Source organism: Heliangelus exortis, chromosome Z (genome assembly GCF_036169615.1).
Source record: "Heliangelus exortis chromosome Z, bHelExo1.hap1, whole genome shotgun sequence".
Classification (NCBI taxonomy): domain Eukaryota; kingdom Metazoa; phylum Chordata; class Aves; order Apodiformes; family Trochilidae; genus Heliangelus; species Heliangelus exortis.
In genome coordinates, this window is record NC_092454.1 from 15,759,771 (window position 1) to 15,778,351 (window position 18,581).

The window sequence follows — 18,581 nt, forward strand, 5'->3', positions numbered from 1 at the left end:
AGAAAAGCTACCATTTAGCCTGGTAAAGGGCCCATAAAATCCCAAATTCTCAGAAGCCCATGCTCTTTCCCATACTACATTTTGTGTTCTCTACTGCTGTTGTGGCTTACTTTTGGAAGGCACTCTTTTATGTATTAAAAAATTATAGAAATGGTTTAAAAACAAATGGTATACACCACAGAACCGGATGACTCCCCCTCTCCCAAGCCCTTTGCACATCTTCCTTTTTACTTCTAGCAAGTGAAAAGCAGATTTCAAAGACGACTTAGGAACAGAAATGGAAGAGTCAGAGAGTTCTTTCCTCATGCCAGTAAAAATTTTATAATGTCTGATTAAATCAAACTATACATTCAAAAATATACATACTTAAATACTCTGCAGCAGTTAGTAACTTGCTAGACTTGCAGTGTAAGAGTCAAAGTAGTTTCGTGTTTAAAGACTATTTTGTACACAGATATTTTCATACGTATCATAGATATAAAATACCAATCCAAATACAAGCTGCCATCCTTCATGCATAAGCCAAGGATTTATGTTCAGAAGAAATACCTTTAAAGGTCTGCATTAATTGCACATTTTGAGGATTTCCACACCCTCCTCAAGGGTTTGATAATCCTAGAATCACAGACTCATAAAATATTAAGAGGTTGGAAGGGACCTCTAGAGATCATGTAGTCCAACTGCTCTGCCAATGCAGGATCACCTAGAGCAGGTCACACAGGAACACACCCAGGTGGGTTTTGAAAGTCTCCAGAGAAGACTCCACAACCTCTCTGGTCAGCCTGTTCCAGTGCTCCATCACCATGACAGTAAAGAAACTTCTCCCCATGTTGAAGTGGAACTTCCTATGTTCTAAGTCCATTATTCCTTGTCCTATTACCAGGCAAAACTGAAAAGAGACTAGCCTTTTCCTCTTGACACCCACCCCTCAGATATTTATAGGCATAAGATCCCGTCTCAGTCTTCTCATCTCAAGGCCACCCCAATTCTCTCAGTCTTTCTTCACAGAGGAGATGCTCAAGTCCCTCAGTCACCATCATAACTCTCCATTGGACTCTCTCCGGTAGGTCACAGTCTCTCTGGAACTGGGGAATCCAAAACTGGGAACAGTATTCCAGGTGTGGCCCCAGCAAGACAGAGTAGAGAGGGAGGAGAACCTCCCTAGATCTGCTGGACACACTCTTCCTAGGATACCTAGCTCCATGGAACTTCTTTCTAGCAGGACATCCCCTAATCTGTACTGGTGGTTGGTGTTATTCCTACCCAGATGCAGGACTCTACACTTGTCCTTATTGAACTTCCTGAGGCTGATTTTTGCCCAGCTCTCCAGCCTGTCCAGATCTTGCTGGATTGCAGCATTCTGGTGTAACAGCCACCCCTTCTCAGCTTCGTTTCATCAGTGAACTTTCTGAGGGTACACTCCATCCCTTCATCCAGGTTGTTGGTGAAGATACCAAACAAAACTGGATCCAGTTCTGATCCCTGGGGAATGCCACTGGCCACAGGCCTCCAACTTCACTCTGTGCTGCTGCTCATAACCTTCTGAACTTTGTTGTTGAGCTAATTATCAATTCATCTCACAATCCAATCATCTATCCCACATTTCTGAGTTTTGTTATGAGAATGTTATGGGAGACAGTGTCAAAAGCTTTACTTAAGACAAGATATATGACATCCACTGCCCTCCCTTCATCTACCCATTTGGTCATGCCTTCCTAGAAGAATATCAGGTTAGTCGAGCAAGATTTCCCCTTAGCCTTTAGTAAATCCATGCTGGCTACTCCTGATAACCTTCTTTTCTATCAAGTGGTTAGAGATGGCCTACAGAATGCACTGCTCCATCACCTTGCCAGGGATGGAGGTGAGGCTGACTGGTCTATAGTTGCCCTTTTTGAAGACTGGAGAGACACTGGCTTTCTTCCAGTCCCCAGGCACCGCTCCTGTTCTCCATGATTTTTCAAACATGATGGAGAGAAGCTCAGCAACAACATCAGCCAGCTCTATCAGCACACATGGAGGCACCCCGCCAGGGCCCACAGATCTGTGTGTTTTCAGTTTGTCCAAGCAACCTCTAACCTCACTGACCAGTGGAGAGTCTTCCTCCCTACAGTTATGCTCCCTTGCCTCTAGTGATTTGGATTCCTGTGGGCTGGTCTTTGGAGTGAAAACTGAGACACAGAAGGCATTCAGCAACTCTGCCATACATGCATCTTCTGTTATCGTATCTCCCACTTCATTTATCAGTGGACCCATTTCTTCCCTACTCATTGTTTTCTCACTAGTCTATTTGAAGAAACTCTTCTTGTTTTCTTTCACCTCCCTAGCCAGACTAAGTTCCAAGAGAGCCTCGGACTTTCTTGTTGAATCTTTACGTACTCTTGGCATATTGCTATAATCCTCCCAATTAACCAAGCCCTCTTTCCATGTAATGTATTTCCTTATTCCACCTGAGTTTTTCCTGGAGCTCCTCGCTTATACATGCAGGTCTCCTCACTATTCTACTTGATTTTTTTTTCAAGAGGATACATTTATCTTGATCTCAGAGAAAGTAATGTTTGAATATTGACCAGCTCACTTGGTCCCCCCTACCTTTTAGAGCTCCAGTCCATGGGACACCTCTAAATAGATTTGTGAAGAGGACAAAGTTAGACCTCTTAGAATCCAGGGTAGAGATTTTACTTATTGTCCTGCTTTTTGCCCTAACAATGCTAAACTCTTAACATGTTATGGTCATGACAGACAAGACTGGCCCCAGCCTTAACATCCATGACCAAACCTTCTTTGTTTATTAGTACATTGCACCTCTCCTTGTTCAACCACCTCCTTCAGCCTCCTTCTTCTCCAACCACCTGCATCAGAACGTTGTCATCAATGCACTGCAGAAACCTTTCGTACTGGTTACGCTTAGCTTTGTGATCTTTCCAACTAGTATCAGGGTGACTGAAGTCACCCATGAGCACCAGGGCACATGACCATAAAAGCACCTGTTAGTGGCTGAGCTCTGATTTACATAGGTTATTGTTCCTGATCTACTTCTCCAAGGTTCTAACATTTTCACTGTTGCTTAAGTGTGTGGAGGAGAGGTGTAATTGCCAGACAAAAGGAAATACCAAAAGCTTCATTCCAAAGGTGGTTTATGGTTGGTTCTTTTTATGAATTCTTAAAAACTATTTGTATACTTCTCTTCCAATGACCTTTTTTTTTTTTTAATTTGCTTCTTGGACACACATTATAATGAAACCGGTCTAAAGTTCTTTTACTTTATTCCCCTCTTTCTATACAAAAGCACATCACATTGTATTACATTTCAGTGTTTGCATAAATGTAACAAAAAATTAATGAAGAACAACCTGACATGCATCTTCCTTCTTACCTCTAGGTTCAGGTAAAGTTCAGCTAAGAACAACACAAAGGCATGAAACTGTTTTCGAGTAGTCTCATCTCCTTTGGTAGCTTCATCTCTGTTTTCATACTCTGTTTGACACCTGTAAACATTAAAACAAAATCATACTATCAGTCAACATCCCAACATATATAACATACTACTTGATTAACAGAATGCTAAGAACTTATGAACTGCACTAAAACTGTTAAATGCTGGAAGTATGATTTGTGAAGGACGTGAAAGACTTCACAAAGACACTGTGTTCTTTTATATTAATACATGCAATTCCATTATTATGTTTTTGAGCACTAAAATATGAGATAGCAAAATGAAATCAAGCAAATTACAACATGAAAATTAGAACAGTTACACAGCTTATCTATTAGAATATTGGTCCATGAAGTTTAGGACAGGCAGCCAAATATCCGCAGATACATAAAGATACACTCTGAAACACATTTTCTCTTTTTCATGCTGCTTCTCACATTGTTTTAGATGGCTTTACACTTACTGAATAAATTATTTATCTCATTATTTTAAGAGACAGTAATGCATAATTCATGACAGCAAGCTGTGTGGTGCAGCTGATACTCTAGAGGGAAGGGATGCCATCCAGAAGCACCTTGACAGGCTGGAGAGGGGAGCCCAGGTGAACTGTATTAAGTTCAAAAAGGCGAAGTGAACGGCCCTGCACATGGTTTGTCACAATTCTGAACATGGATACAGGCAGGGCAATAAGTGGATTGATAGCAGGATTGTGGAGAAGGACCTGGGGGTGCTGGGGGATGGAAAACTGAATTCAAGCTGGCAATGTGTGCATCAGGCCCAGAAAATTGGATCCTAGGCTGTATCAGAAGTGTGACCAGCAGGTCAATGAAGGTGATTCTTCCCCTCCACTCTGCTCTAGTGAGACCCCACCTAGGGTCTGGATGAACCTCAGAAGTCCTCAGCAGGGGAAAGACAGAGACCTACTTGAGCAGGTCCAGGGGAGGGCCAAAAAAGTGATCAGAGGTATAAAACACCTCTCCTGTGAGAAAGGACAGAGAAGATTGGAGTTGTTCAGCCTGAAGAAGAGAAGGCTCCACAGAGACTTATATAGTATTTAATCGGACCCTACAGTACAGAGAGGAAGGGCCTTTTAATCGTAGAGTATAGTAATAGGATGAGGGGTATTGGTTTCAAACTGAAAGGTGGTAAATTAGATATTAGGAAAAAACTCTTTCTTTGAGGGTGGACAGAGAAGTTGTGGTTGCCCCCTCCCTGGATGTGTTCAAGGACAGGTTGGATCGGGCTTTGAGCAGCGTGTACCAGTGGGAGGTATCTCTGCCCATGCAGGCTGGAGCTAGATGATCTTCAAGGTCCCTTCCAATCCAAACCATTTTGTCAGTCTATGATCCTAAACTTAGATAAAAAACAAATTTCTCTAGTATTCAACAACTGTGACAAGAATTACGCAAGATTACATATCAGTTCAAAAGCAGAATTAAAAAATATTTGAAGGTGTAATGGATTAAAAAACAAAGGAGAAACTGAAAAATCTCAGGAGCTGAAATACAAAACTTAAGGAAAAAATTTGGGCTTAGAAACAGAAGAGGAGCTCTCTGAGATCATACTGGCAAGTTGCTTATCCTCTTCTGCCCCTAAAATTCCATTCATATTTACAATAAGAACATAAGCATCTTTAAAATCCTGGCATCAGGGACATAAAACGAGTATTATCTACTGAGTTAGCTCTATAAACCAGGAGTCAGACAATACAACATTAACAGAGATTTCCTTCATGTTCAAGTAACAAACAGTTAAAAAACCAGGAGATAAAAGCTGTGTTTTTGAGTGCAAAAAGGCTCATCTGCTTTGGGACAAGTTAAAACAAAAAAAGCCAGGGCAACTGACCCAAACTAGTCAACCAAAGTATTGCATACCATAAACACCACCCTTGCTATCTATGGGGAAATTTGGGGGATATTTTTTTTTTCTTCTGCCATGGCTGTCTTCCCAAGAGGGTTCTGTCTGTCTCCTTGCTTGTTCTGTTTCTGAGGCCTCCTCTGCTTGCTGTGATCATCACATCCTCACTGGAGCTGTTGTGCTTGCAGTGTTGGCATTCAGCCTTGACTGCTGGAAGCACACAGCCTGCAACTATCTGGAGCTAACTTTGCATCTTATATTAATACTGGGGTTAATATTATTTCATTATTTATTATTATATTATCATATAACATTACATAATATTATATTAATTATTATATCATACTATTATTTCTATTAATATAGTACACTATTTATTATTACAATTTATTATCATCAATTATTACTTATCCATTATTATGATTTTTAATTATTATTATTCCTGTTTATAATAATTATTATTATTATACCTGTTTTCATTTTAACTCATGGGTCTCTGTTCCTTTTCCCAACTTCACTTTTTGGGTGGAGCTGGATGATAGAACAAGTGTCTTAACTATGACATAAGGGGTACTACTACTTCAAATGTCATGCACTAAGTTTTAAAAGAAAATATATGCATTAAAAATGTAGCAGTTATGTTAACTACAAAGAGTAATCATTCTTAAACTGTAAGCCCCAAGAACTCTGTAGTTATTGAAAAATGACAAACTTTATCCTTCTGGATTTTATGCATTTACTTCATACATATAAAATAAGTTAGCTGATCAAGGAATAAACCTTATACAGAAACTCCAGCTGAAAAACTCATTAAAGAAAAAAAACTACAATGAAATAAGTCCTGGCAACAGTCAAAGGATAAGGACAATGCATCAATGTGCATTTAGTATGCTTTTTCAAGTTGACTAGCTTTCAAAGTTACCCTGTAATCTGGGGTAATTTTAAGATACTCTGGTTCAAAAGAGCCTATAGAAGTCCTAATGGAGTCCTATTCTCTTATTTTAAAATATGGAAATATAAAGTATATAGGTATTCAGCATCCAGTATCTACCTGTGCCTTCATAATCCTTAGCCTAAACTTCTATTTTAAATATATACCTATTTACACATATCATTAAGTTACATAAAATATAGGAAGACATGTAACCTGAGATTAATGTGCTTAAAATGATGTGCTGATACTGACCTTTGAAGTAACAGCTGTCGGAAGTTCCCACTTTGTGGACTAATGGTCAGGTGGTGAGATAGGTAGTTACACAACCGTGCTCCCATGTAGGAAAAATTTGGGACAGATGTGGCCTTCCAAAATAAAAGTGGAAAAATGAAAAAAAATTACTCATAGAACTAACAATTAGGCTATCACAAATTGCCTTTAAAAGTTTTTTTTGAAAGCTGTGTTTAACATCAGTGATTACACAAATTAAGAGCAGACTATTAAGAACTACTAAGCATAATGTTGATTTTCCTATCTTACCAAAAGTTTGCTAAATGCATTTCAGCACTTTATTCAATTATTCAGTTCATTATACTGGATTTTGTGGCTTTCAGAAAACAAACACAGTTATGCCACGTGCTCTCAACTGTACTTCTCCATTCTGACTTCCATCAAAGTGTGTTTAACAAAACAGTCAGAAACTGTTTATACAAAAAAAATCAGCAGTGGACATTAAGAAACTTTTTCAAGGACCAGTGACTACATTAAATCAAAACAGTAACAGCAGTCATCTTCATTCAGTCTAAACTATTTATCCCTGAATCTATTTTTGGCAATTGTGAATGCACAGGGAAAAGTACAAGAACATGGCAAGGCAGATCCTTTCTCCCGTACATCCTCCAGCAAACTCCTGATTCAAAGGTTAAAACTGTATCATTACAGTTAATAGCTCTGTACAGGTCCTGTTTTCTAAGCAAGCCCTGCTACTGTTGAACATTTCCACTTCTCTCATGTAAAAACATATGGCAGCAATGAAATTTCATGAAATTCAACAAAGTTAGTCACGGACTGTGAAAAATATTTTGCCTTACACCTGATACTTCAAAATTTCAAGAGCTGTAGAAACCTAATTGAGAATTCAATAGTCTAAATCAAAATCTCATAGAATCTAACACAACATTCCTGCATTTTGACAATTTTGAACTCTCTTCTAACAACACTTGAGTTTCAGATTATTTCTTAGATATAGCTTCAGTGAAAAGAGGTTCTGGTGTAAATACGTTCAATAGCTCTGCCAAAACCTATACAGGGATACTAAGAATTCTTTAAACTTTTTTGGCTTTATCATCTTTGAACATTCCTTTTACATCGTTATCATCTAGCAGTGCTATATTTGTGCTTGCATGCTTCTGCCATGTTTGAAAAGATCATCTTTCCATTAGCATGTCAATGCATTATAGCTGTACGTCTCTACAGGCAGTGAAAACTAAGCACTCCATTTAACTGTACTATGTGCATAAAGTAATTTCAAAAAGCCTGAGTTGTATGGCAGATAGTCTAATATAGTACAGTTTTCAGTAACAGGCATGTGAAATGGCTAATGAGCTTTTTGGTGTTTTTGGTTCAATCAACTGCTTGGACTAGAAGAGGTACCCCCCTTATTTACAAAGCAGAATACATCACTTAAATTACACTACTCTTTCCTAACAAAAAAACCCACAACCAACCCAAAAACCAGACACACAAGCTCCTCAAAGCTCATGTCTTTTGTTAAACACTGTCTTCCTAATTAGCTGGTCTGCCTTTGTGGGCATCAAATACTGCAACAAACTTAATTTTAGGCATTATGACTTGGCACAGCACAAAGAGACCAAAAAATCCAGCCTACATCAACTTTATAACCAATCATTACAGTGCCATATCATCTTCCCTGAATTATTATTGCTGGTAGTGCCAGTTTATTTCTGCCTAAACTAAGCAGGAAGGCTAATCTAACAATACATATCTTGAGAAATTTTTTTTGTTATAAGAGCAATCATCTAACTATAAAAGTCAAGATTCTTAAACTGAAGTCAGTGTTCACCTTCTGGAAAACAGGAGAACTGGAACTTCACTCTGTCCAAAGACATATAAAGAATAGAGGGAAGTATGTAATTAATCCTTACAGACAGGCTTAGATATTGAACACACAGATGAAGGTAAGGCTGACTTGGGTTTCCTTCCTTTTAGTCTTTTCCCTTCAAACACCAAGCATCTGTACATCTGCTCAGTTGGGTTAAACTAACATCACTGAATCAGATGCTTATAAATACACCCCAGTGATTTTAACTGTTTTGTGGTAAGTCCAGAAACACAAATACTTGAGCCTTTTGTCAAGACAGAAAAATTAAAAGCATAGTTGATTTACATTTGAACACTATCCAATGCTGATGTACAACAAAACTAAAACTGGATGCTTTTGGATAGTAGCACAGCTTTTTTTATGATGTTTGATTTTTCACATAATTTCAGACTGCTAACATTCAGTGCTTCTCAGCTGAGGAAGGCACAGCCAGCCCTAACAATAGACTTGCTTTTAAACAGCATGAAGGAAAAGGCAGCATTAAAAACATTAAACAAGAGCCAATGTATGAAGTGTAGCTTCATATGTAGTAACAAAGTTAAAAATGGGATAATTTCCTCTTTTTTCCTTCTAGTGAGGTTCTATGGAAAATGTTAGTCTTTTTTAAACTCTGTTCCAGGTTTTTAAACAGAGGATGGGAAAATGATTATGCCCAACATAGCACAGGTAATTTGTCTAACCAAAGTGTTCTGGGTTCAATGTGCATCAATTAAATGTGCATTTATTCTGTATGATAAGCACCTTGAGTGTCTACAGTTCTGTACCATGACCAACCAGTCATACAGCTTCTACATACTTCGGATTGTTTTACAGTAAAAATATTCTGCAAGTATCTATATTTAAAAAGGTGAATAAAAGTTTGCATTCTTCAAGGTAGAATTTGAAAGCAAAGGACCAAGGGAAGTGAGACACCCAGTGTAATAAATAGCCAGCACAAGTGTGACTTAATTCTCTGCAGCAAGCCCAAAAGATAGTAACAGCAACTAATTTGCTAAACAACATGTATTAGGCTGTTCTTTCCAATGGCTCTCCCAATTAGCAGAGAGTTCAGCTCAAGGTCTCTGTCCTCATTTCCACAGCCATCAATGGGACTGGACCTAGTTTCCATCAGATGAGCTCTCCTTTCTTCCAATTATGCTGTTCTGAAATAAGTATATTCCAAAAGAAGAAGAAAGCCTGTCAATACAGGATCACTTCCAAAAGGGTTATTTGTACAGTAGGTATGCAAAATCAATTTTTTTAAATACCAAGTAATTAAAAGCATCTAATTTTTATCGAGATATATTTGCAGGATAGAATAAAAATGCCCAACTCTGACATTGTTTAAATTTCTTCAATCTCTGCTATATAAAAACAGTAATCCAAATATCATTTGCTTTCATTACAGTGCTGTAATTTAAACTCTAGTATGTGACCCATGAGATCAAGAAAACACACCAAAGGAAACAAAGCAAATTGGGGAAATTTTTCAATCATCCAGATATCTGACATTTGAGCTACCATTTCATTTTACTGAGTAAAATATTTCCCTCTATGTTTCAGCCTAAAGAAAAATTCAAACCATCACAATTCTACATCTATACAATTACATAGCAAAAAATACTGCTAGGCATATCTTGGGCACTAGGTAACGGAGGCCAAATATCCATGTTATAAGATGGACTACACAAGCTACCTGCTGATAGACAAGTTCAACAAGTTCTTGTAAAGCTTCATCCGCAATGACCCAGCCATTCAGTGCTTCAGCAAACTGCTCTATTTCAGTTTCAAAACAACCAGGTTGCTCGGTGAGGTGATTTAGGAAGTCTTGTACATATTCTGCCAGTGTCAGATATCCATCGTATCTATCATCAAAGGAAGGATCCTATAGAAATGAAAGAATATACCAACTATTTAAAAGGAACCTAAAACGATGATGTTACACTTACTAACTCCAAAATAATCCTTAGTCTTGGGTCTCAGTATACCTGAAAGGGATCTTCATAACATAGTTCACTTCAGTATTTTCAGAAAGCATAGACACATTAGAAAGCTCCAATAGTCTTATCATCTTAAGAACTAGGTAGCATGTTTATATCAGGTTACAATTTCCCAGCGAAACACATCAGGATAGAGATTAAAAATAAATGAGTCTGGCAAGCTTGGTGCAACATTAAGTAATGAACCATTAAGTAAGATCTTTTTTGGGGAAGAGTGGCTGTAAAGCTGCCCAAAGGAAAAGGCCTTGGGGACACTGATGAACAGCTGGCTGAATACAAGCCAGCCATGTGCTCAGGTTGCCAAGAAAGCCAACAGCATCCTGGCTTGTATCAGTAATAGCATGGCTAGCAGAAGTGATTTTCCACTGCTTTTGGCACTAGTGAGGCCACACCTTGAGTACTGGGTTCAGTTTTGGGCCCCCACTGTAAGGATATTGAAGTACTGGAGTGAGTCTAGAGAAGGCAATGAAGCTCTTGAAGGGCCTGGAGCACAAGTCCAGCTGAGGAAACTGGAGCTGTGTAACCTGGAGTGTGGGGAAACCTACTGGCTCTCCACAACTACCTGAAAGATGGTAGTGAGGTGGGGGTTGGTCTTTTCTCCCAAGTAACAAGCAATAGGCCAAGAGGAAATGGTGTCAAGTTGTCCCAGAGGAGGATTTGACTGGGTATTAGAAGAAACTTCTTCACTGAAAGGGTTATAAAACACTGAGGTAGGCTGCCCAGGGTGGTGCTTTAATGACCATACCTCAAGGTATTTTAAAGATGTGTAGATGTTCTCAGGTACACGGTTTAGCACTGGACCCAGTAGTATTAGGTTAATGGTTGGACTGATGATCTCAAAAGTCTTTTCTAACCAGAATCATTCTGTGATGCTGCAGGGTATTTTTTTTTGCTTAAGAGTCCAGAGAAGAGCAACCAAGCTGATAAGGGGTCTAGAGAACAAATCCTGTGAGGCTGAAGGAACTGGAATTGTTTAGTTTGGAGAAGAGGAGGCTGAAAGGAAACCTCATTGCTCTCTCCATCTACCTAAAAGGAGGTTGTACTGAGAAGGGTGTTGGCCTCTTCTCCCAAGAGAATAACAATACAGTGATAACAACAAAGGAAAGGGCCTGAAGTTGTTCCAGGGGAGGTTCAGACTACATATTATAAAGAATTTCTTTACCCAGAGTAGACAGGCATTGGAATGGGCTGTCCAGGGAGGTGGTGGAGTCACCGTCCCTGAAGGTATTAAAAAACAAGCGTAGACATGACAATTCAGGACATGCTTTAATGGGCACAGTTGTCTATTTTTTTATCCCCCTCCCCCCTTCCAGTGGATGGCTGGACGTGGTGATCTTAAGAGGTCTCTTCCACATGTGATGATTCCGTGATTCTGATTCAGTGAACAATCAAACTACTGAAGTCAGAATTAACACCCATTTCTGATGTGCACATAAACTGCTGCAGATACATGAAATGTAGAGGGCAAAATAATTGAAAATTTGAAAAACTGTTTTGGGCTCGCACAGACCGTACAGTACTCCATAATATGAAATTAAGGTCAGTACTTGATTTTAGTATTATGTATCTGTCTTTCTCCACAGTTCATACCCAATTAAAAATCCTTTACAGGTTCACAAATCAAGTACTGACCTTAATTTCATAACCTGTAAAGGATGTGTGGGGAAAAAAAGCATATTTACCAAAATTCTTTGATGATCTATTATCATAAGGGTATACAACTTAGGCTAATGTGGGGCAGATCAATGTAAGAAAAATTAGAAATACTGCATTTGATATTTAATTAAATAGAACATATACCCAGTCAATAATCCTACAGAAAGTAATTTACAGCTGTCCATCACAAAGGGTTAAGAAATATGGGCTTATGAAAATGGTGGCAAATTGTTACTGTTTGTAAGGAAAAAGCCTTCAGCAACCTGATTCAAGCTAGTTTTGCTTTGAGCTATGCGGGTACTGGAGCAGAGGAACTTCAGAGATCCTTTCTAACCTGAAGTATTGCACAGATCTAGTGGTTTGAAGATTATAAAGCCAAAGCATAAAGGCTACCAGGCCCCTGAGTAACTTGCTAAATATTATCTTTTTCCAAAGGAAATCAACTTTCACTATGCAACTTCAAATAGCTCAGTAAAAGTTCTGTACAATAAAGTTAAACTATTTTGTTCCACAGAACCATGACATTGTTGTGCAACAACTGCAGCTTAATCACATACAGCTGAACTAGCATTTCTCCAAATAACCTTTCTGAAATTCACCAGCCAGGTTACAGGGAAGGCAATTGCTGTAGCTACTAGAAGCAGCTGCTCTGTTTGATAGCCATCAGGTTTTTGGGAGGTTCTCATTCAGCAGAGAGGAAAGAATCTTCCTCTCATACTCACCTGACAAGAATTCAGTCTGAAAGAATGTCCTTGTTTTGGAAGGGGCCCCAGTACCATTTGGTATAGAAGTGTCCCTGTATTCGTGTTTCTCTTCCCATTTTGTAATTAAGTGCCTAAACCTTGTACCACATTGATCTACTTGTAAATATGTAGTAAATATGCAACTCCAAATGTAGTCTAGGTTTTATTTACCATGCAATGGAATAGATAAAACACGAGAGAAAAAAAGGAATAATTCAGATATTACAATAATGTTGTATATTTCTGAATTAGGAGCACTTGATACTTTAAAAACTAAGGAAATTTAGCCCAGCTACTTCTAGACATAAATCACTTGAGTTTGCATTGGCAGATTTTAAGACTTAACAAGAACACCAGGTACCATATCAACTAAGGGAAAACAAAGCAAATACCTTGATTATTTTTAAGCAGCAGCTGGCTAACAGGAGAATGTAAGTTTACAGATTCATTACTTATTTATGATTCAAAGCCAAGAAAGTCAACTAGAATGCTTTGTACGCTGTATCCATTCAACTATCTTGTGGGTAACTGATAAGATTTGCATATCAGAATTAACAAGAGATTAACTGATTTAATAATCAAATGTCATATGGACAAACGTAGTAATGACAATAGCATAAATCAAACAAGTAATCAACGTTTTATTTCTAAAACAATAAATGCTTAATAGCAAAACCACTGTGTATTTTGTGAGAAAAATGTGAGTTTTCAGATCACAGAATTCCAGGGAACATTCTAAACTAAAGCTAAAATGTATTCATGTTAAATCAGAAAAAACAAAGTTTCTCCAGACTTTATTTTGGTTCAAATTTTAAAATTTGTGGTAAAAACCTGTAGTAAAGCATTCTAAAATACTTACTTTTTTTCAAGAGAACCCAGTTTATGAAAGTAATTCAGACATTAAACATAAAAAAAAACCCCAACTTTTTATGAAGGACTGCAGTCTGAAACAGCACTGCTCTCTGCATAATGCTTCCTGATTAGTCTGTACTACTTCCAAATTAATGTTCTAGATTTTGCTAGCATTATGAGAGATATTTTTATTAACAGATGAGTCACTTATAGCATATTCCTACAACATGGCAACCAGGAACTCCCACATGCTTATGTGGTTTTGCAAAACAGCTGAAAAGCAACATTGCTGGCCTCACAACTTTGTAATTATAAGTATGCATTATGCATGACATGCCAAATGGCAGGTTTTTGGTCTTCAAACAGAAATTCCTTATTTAGAGAAAACATGTACTAGGGCAAAGTAGTTACTTTTTCCCCTAGATTATCTATTCACTGAAACAAATTCACTATGGCACTTTGTTAACTTTCATACTGGAGTATGAGCTTGCATTATCAAGGGCAGTAATGCTATTCAGTAAGCTGGAAAAGCTTGTAACATTAAGATAACATCAATTTTACTGGTGGAGAAATGTCAAACCACCGTATTTAGAACTCAAATGAAGTATTTCTCTATAGGTTATTCAAAGTCTATTTGTTTCAGTATAATTTTTTATTAGTCACTTGACTGGATTTGTAAAAATAATAGTTTCTACCTGTTTATATACAGTACCAGTTGGGCTGCTTGCACTAACAAAAGGATGTTCCAAGAATGTGTTCACAGAGATCTTTCCTGGAACACAATTACTGAAGCAGTAACACAGGAGACAGTAGACTAGAAAATATGTTCCAACTTTTATTACATGATAAATCTGCTATATTAATCTGAGCTCACCCTTAGTTTGGCCATAAGAGGATTTTGTATTAGGTGTGCAGGTAGGCTACTGCTTGGAATGGGCCTAGTGCTACTTTTTTGCCCTTTGGTGACACAATACCACTGAAGGAACTAAAAGACAGGATTGTAGGCTGAGTTAGGAGTCACATATGGCCAGTTACACCCATGGCTAAATTCCTAAATTTAGGAAAGGTCAAGCTTGTACTCAAAAAAGCCAAATTTGTTTCTCCCACACTTGCTTAAAAAATCTGTGAAACGTGCATAAAGTAAAGCTAAGCTTTTATTTAAAACCCAGCATAGATGTAACTACAACAGAAGTGGTCACCAAAAAGACAGCTTATTCTGACACTGGGTATAGTCAATGCTTGGTGTGATCAACAAGGAATGTGGTTATCTGTTGCAAGCTTTAGTAAAATATCCCACATTAAAGGCTCTCACATATAGCATAATATTCAACTTAATATTCTGACTGTGACTCTGGAGGATATCAGAATTTTTTTAATCTCTTCAGCAAATGCTACATTTAAGTTACCTGAATATGAATATATCTGATCATATAACATCAGATAATATATACTGTATATTATATCTGATAAAAATTTTGAATATAAGTAAACTGGCATACACTAAGAAGGTAAGACACTCACTGTGAAGTTCTGATTGAAGTTCTGGTTGTATCCTGATGGATAAAACTCAGGTGCTTTAACAGACAGCTTTGATGTTGCCACAGAAGCCACAGCCGCCTGAGGTTCAGCCATTTCTGGTCCAGAATCAGGAACCGAAACTTTATCTTGTGATCCAGATGAAACTCCCGTCTGTTGCAGGTATTCTGAAAATTTTTTCTTAATATCTTAGTATTCACACAGAATAAATAATTTTTGGACTTCAAATATACTTTCATGATTAACATAAAATACATGGGTATTAATAGTTTTTCTTAATATGGGTAAAATTTTCACTTTAGCAAATGCTATGCCTTTCTGCATCACAGAAAGTTAACACAATGTTCATGGGATGACAAAAGAAAAGAAAAAAAAAGAGAGGAAGAAAAAGAAAAAATAAAAAAGAGATCTCTTCTCTCCCACAATAATGTTTTCTACAATAGCAAACCAGAGTAACTAGTATTTCTTGCTTAGGGTATACAGTATATATACCCTATATGTATGTATATACATATATATACATCTGTATAGTATGCTTTGCGTTTGCTTACTCTTCTGGGGGTCTTTTAATCTATTTCAAATAACAATACAAGATTTTGAAGGTCAATAAACAGCACAACACGTGGAAGACATCACTAATTTTTAACAATACTATTTTAAAATATAATTCTCGCTTAGCTATTGTTTTCATACACTGGAAAAAACAGCCGAACAGTGTTTTTAAACCGTATTTTCTCCATTTTCATAATGTATCTTTTTTCTAGATTAGCTCCAAAGTTTATTGAAACGGAACTTGATACCTACTTGACAAAGTAACCAACAACCAATTCTTTGTGTTACTGTTGGGTTGGGTTTAATTTCTGGCAAATCTTTGGTCTGGAGTTAAGGAGTTCTTCAGTAAGGGGGCGACTGAGACCATCTTTAGTCAGATTAACAGATGAATAAAACGCACACAGATAGAAGGCCACGGAAAGGGGGGAACGAAGAGGTGCTGCGAGTGGCTGCAACGCAACATCACGCGTTTACCTGGGCGCTGGCTCATAGCCCAGAAATATAACCACTTTTCTGCTAACAGGTGCAAGTGCCCCTACGCGGCTCACCTCTGGCTAGTGCCGAGAGGAGCCGCGCAGGTGCCCGGCGTGCGCAGAGCGCTGACCCTCGGGCTGTGGTCACTTCTCAGCCCCAAGGTGCGGGGCGAGAAGAACGCGTCCCCGTGCCCCGGCCGAAGGGAGGCGATGGCGAAGCCCCACGGCTCCAGCCTCAAGATGACGAAAGGGGTGGGGGAGTGGGGGAAGTCGGACCAGCAAACGAAACAGCGGCAGAGCGGTGCGGGCAAACGAGAAGAACGCGGCAGCCGTCAGCGCGCTGCTCCCCAACACGTTCGACACCGGGGCCCCCGGAGTGGCGCGGAGGGAGCCGGTACCTGCGTTTCCGGTGCACAGCGGCGCCGTCTTCGGAGGCCGCAATGGTTCCTGATGCGGGAACAGGCCGGCCACTTGGTGCTGCTGACCCTCGGCCGAGCCTAAGCTGTGGGAACCAGTGCCCCCCAGGCGGGCGCCGCCGCCGCCCTCCGCCGCGCTCCCGCCGAGAGAGGCAGCGCGGTCCCGGCCTCGGCCGGCACCTGGAGCTCGGTCGAAACTCTCCGACATGCTCAGGCCGGGACGGCTCAAGCGCTCATGGGAGGGAGCGGGGGGGTAGGTGCTAGGTGCAGGGTCCCGCCTCGCCGCGGCCCGAGCCCTTCACTTTCAGTTTCACCCCACCCCCACACTCACCGGTACGGTGCTAATGCCGGTCCGACCCGGCCCGGCCCAGCTGGTAGCGCCTCCTCGCGGCTCGGCCGCGCCCGTCGCCATAGCAACCCGTGCGCCGGTCTGCCAGCGGGAAGGGGAGGAGCCGGGAAGCGCTGCCGCCGGCGCAGGGCCAGGCGGGACGGCACGGGTTAAAGCCTCTCGCCTGGGTTTCGGGCCCCATTGCCGGCCTCACGTACTCAGAACTGATGAGTCAGCACGCCCCGCCATTCCAGCACGGGATCGACTACGAGCAAGGAGGCAGCGTGGGGCTGGTTTGTGTCAGCAGCCGGTTCTGAGGCGGCGGGAGGGCGCCGAATCACGCCTTCCTCAAAAACCCCCAAAGCTTGGAAACGGCATGTCAAAAAGACAATGTTCTCTTGTAATTGCTTTCACACAGGAACAAACTGCACGGCCATAACAACACAAGACTGCAGCTAGGCCGTAGGATACCTGTAGCTGCAGATGCACCATGCCACAGTGAGCTTATACTGTGGTTTTCAACAAAAATAGGGTTTGTGCAGAAAAACTGCAGGCTAAGGTCTAAATTTAAGCAACCAAAATTAAGCCTCCAATGTGACAAGACTGTTGGACTGTTAGGGCTATTTAATGTAAATGTGTTTGCTCAAAATATTGTATTTTAATGCATAATTTATACATGACATGCTACAAATGCTTTTCTGATTCAATTTTTTAAAACCCTCCATGCCAGCAATAACAAGCAATAGAACAAGAAGAAAGGGCCTGAAGTTATGCCAAGGGAGGTTTAGGTTGGATATTTGGAAAGATTTCTTCACTGAAAGGGCTGTCAAGCACCCAACATACTGCCCAGGGAAGTGGTGGACACACCATCCCTGCAGGTATTTAAAAGCCACATATATCCAGTGCTTAGGGTGCTTACGGTTAGTGCTGGTAGTGCTAGGTTAAGTTGGACTTGATGGCCTTGAAGGTCTTTTCCAATCAAAATGATTCCATGATTCTACAGGGAATAACTGAAGGACACTGCCCATGTAATGCATTTTGCTAATACTATCTAACAGTGAATAAATCAATTCACATGTCCATTCCCAATTTAATTCACCTGTATTTGTTTCATTTCAGTCCAGAGCCTTGCTCTACTTGCTTGTGAACTTCAGAGCACAGTCTGCTTTCCTGATGAGAAAGGTCACTGAGACCATGGGTGCCCAGCACACACCTCAGCTGATACTGCTAGTGATGCCCATTTGTTGCCCCCTGAGCAGTCTGGTCAGTGCTGGCCTCACCACCTGCTCCTTCCACAGCCCAGGCCAAAAGCTGGAGTATTGGGTCAGACTGTCCATCACTCATGTAGGGATGAACAGTATGCAAGTATATATGAAACATAATAAAAAAAATCTGAATAGCCCTGCCTTGTATTAAAAAAAAAATCTGTACTGTAAAATAGTACCTTTAGAAGTTGCATTCCTATTTGGTTTATTATTGCACGTTTCCACTTTTAATTATTAATGGAGAAGGATAGGGTGTAAAATATTTGTTACTTCCCCAAGGCATGAATTGGACTGATTTTTGGTGAGGGACAAAGTTGGCCAGACAGTAAAGGTAACACAGTTAAAATTAATTAGACTCATGGGAAACCTGTTCCTAGGCAACCCTTCCTGAAAGTGAAGATGGGTGAACTAACAAATCTATACTTTGCAACTGAA

The 18,581-nt window shown here is 39.8% G+C and overlaps 1 protein-coding gene and 1 long non-coding RNA gene across 12 annotated transcripts in view; both read right to left on the reverse strand.

Annotated features, from left to right (window-relative positions):
• Positions 1–18,581, reverse strand: part of PAIP1 (poly(A) binding protein interacting protein 1) — a 28,424-nt gene that overhangs the window by 7,712 nt on the left and 2,131 nt on the right. For 6 of the 11 annotated variants that reach the window (XM_071731643.1, XM_071731642.1, XM_071731638.1 and 3 more), the window contains exons 3-6: positions 15,098–15,279; positions 10,022–10,210; positions 6,477–6,589; positions 3,374–3,485 (exon numbers count right to left, since the gene is read on the reverse strand). In XM_071731643.1, coding sequence (XP_071587744.1) covers positions 3,374–3,485; positions 6,477–6,589; positions 10,022–10,210; positions 15,098–15,279 — 596 coding nt within the window. Of the gene's footprint in view, positions 1–3,373; positions 3,486–6,476; positions 6,590–10,021; positions 10,211–15,097; positions 15,280–16,212; positions 17,246–18,581 lie in introns of those variants that run through there. The other 5 variants (XM_071731647.1, XM_071731645.1, XM_071731637.1 and 2 more) reach the window with 3 other exon arrangements.
• On the reverse strand, positions 11,573–15,090 carry LOC139790166 (uncharacterized). The gene is made up of 2 exons (XR_011723421.1): positions 13,021–15,090; positions 11,573–11,697 (listed from the first exon to the last, which is right to left on the reverse strand). It is a non-coding gene; the product is annotated as an uncharacterized lncRNA (long non-coding RNA).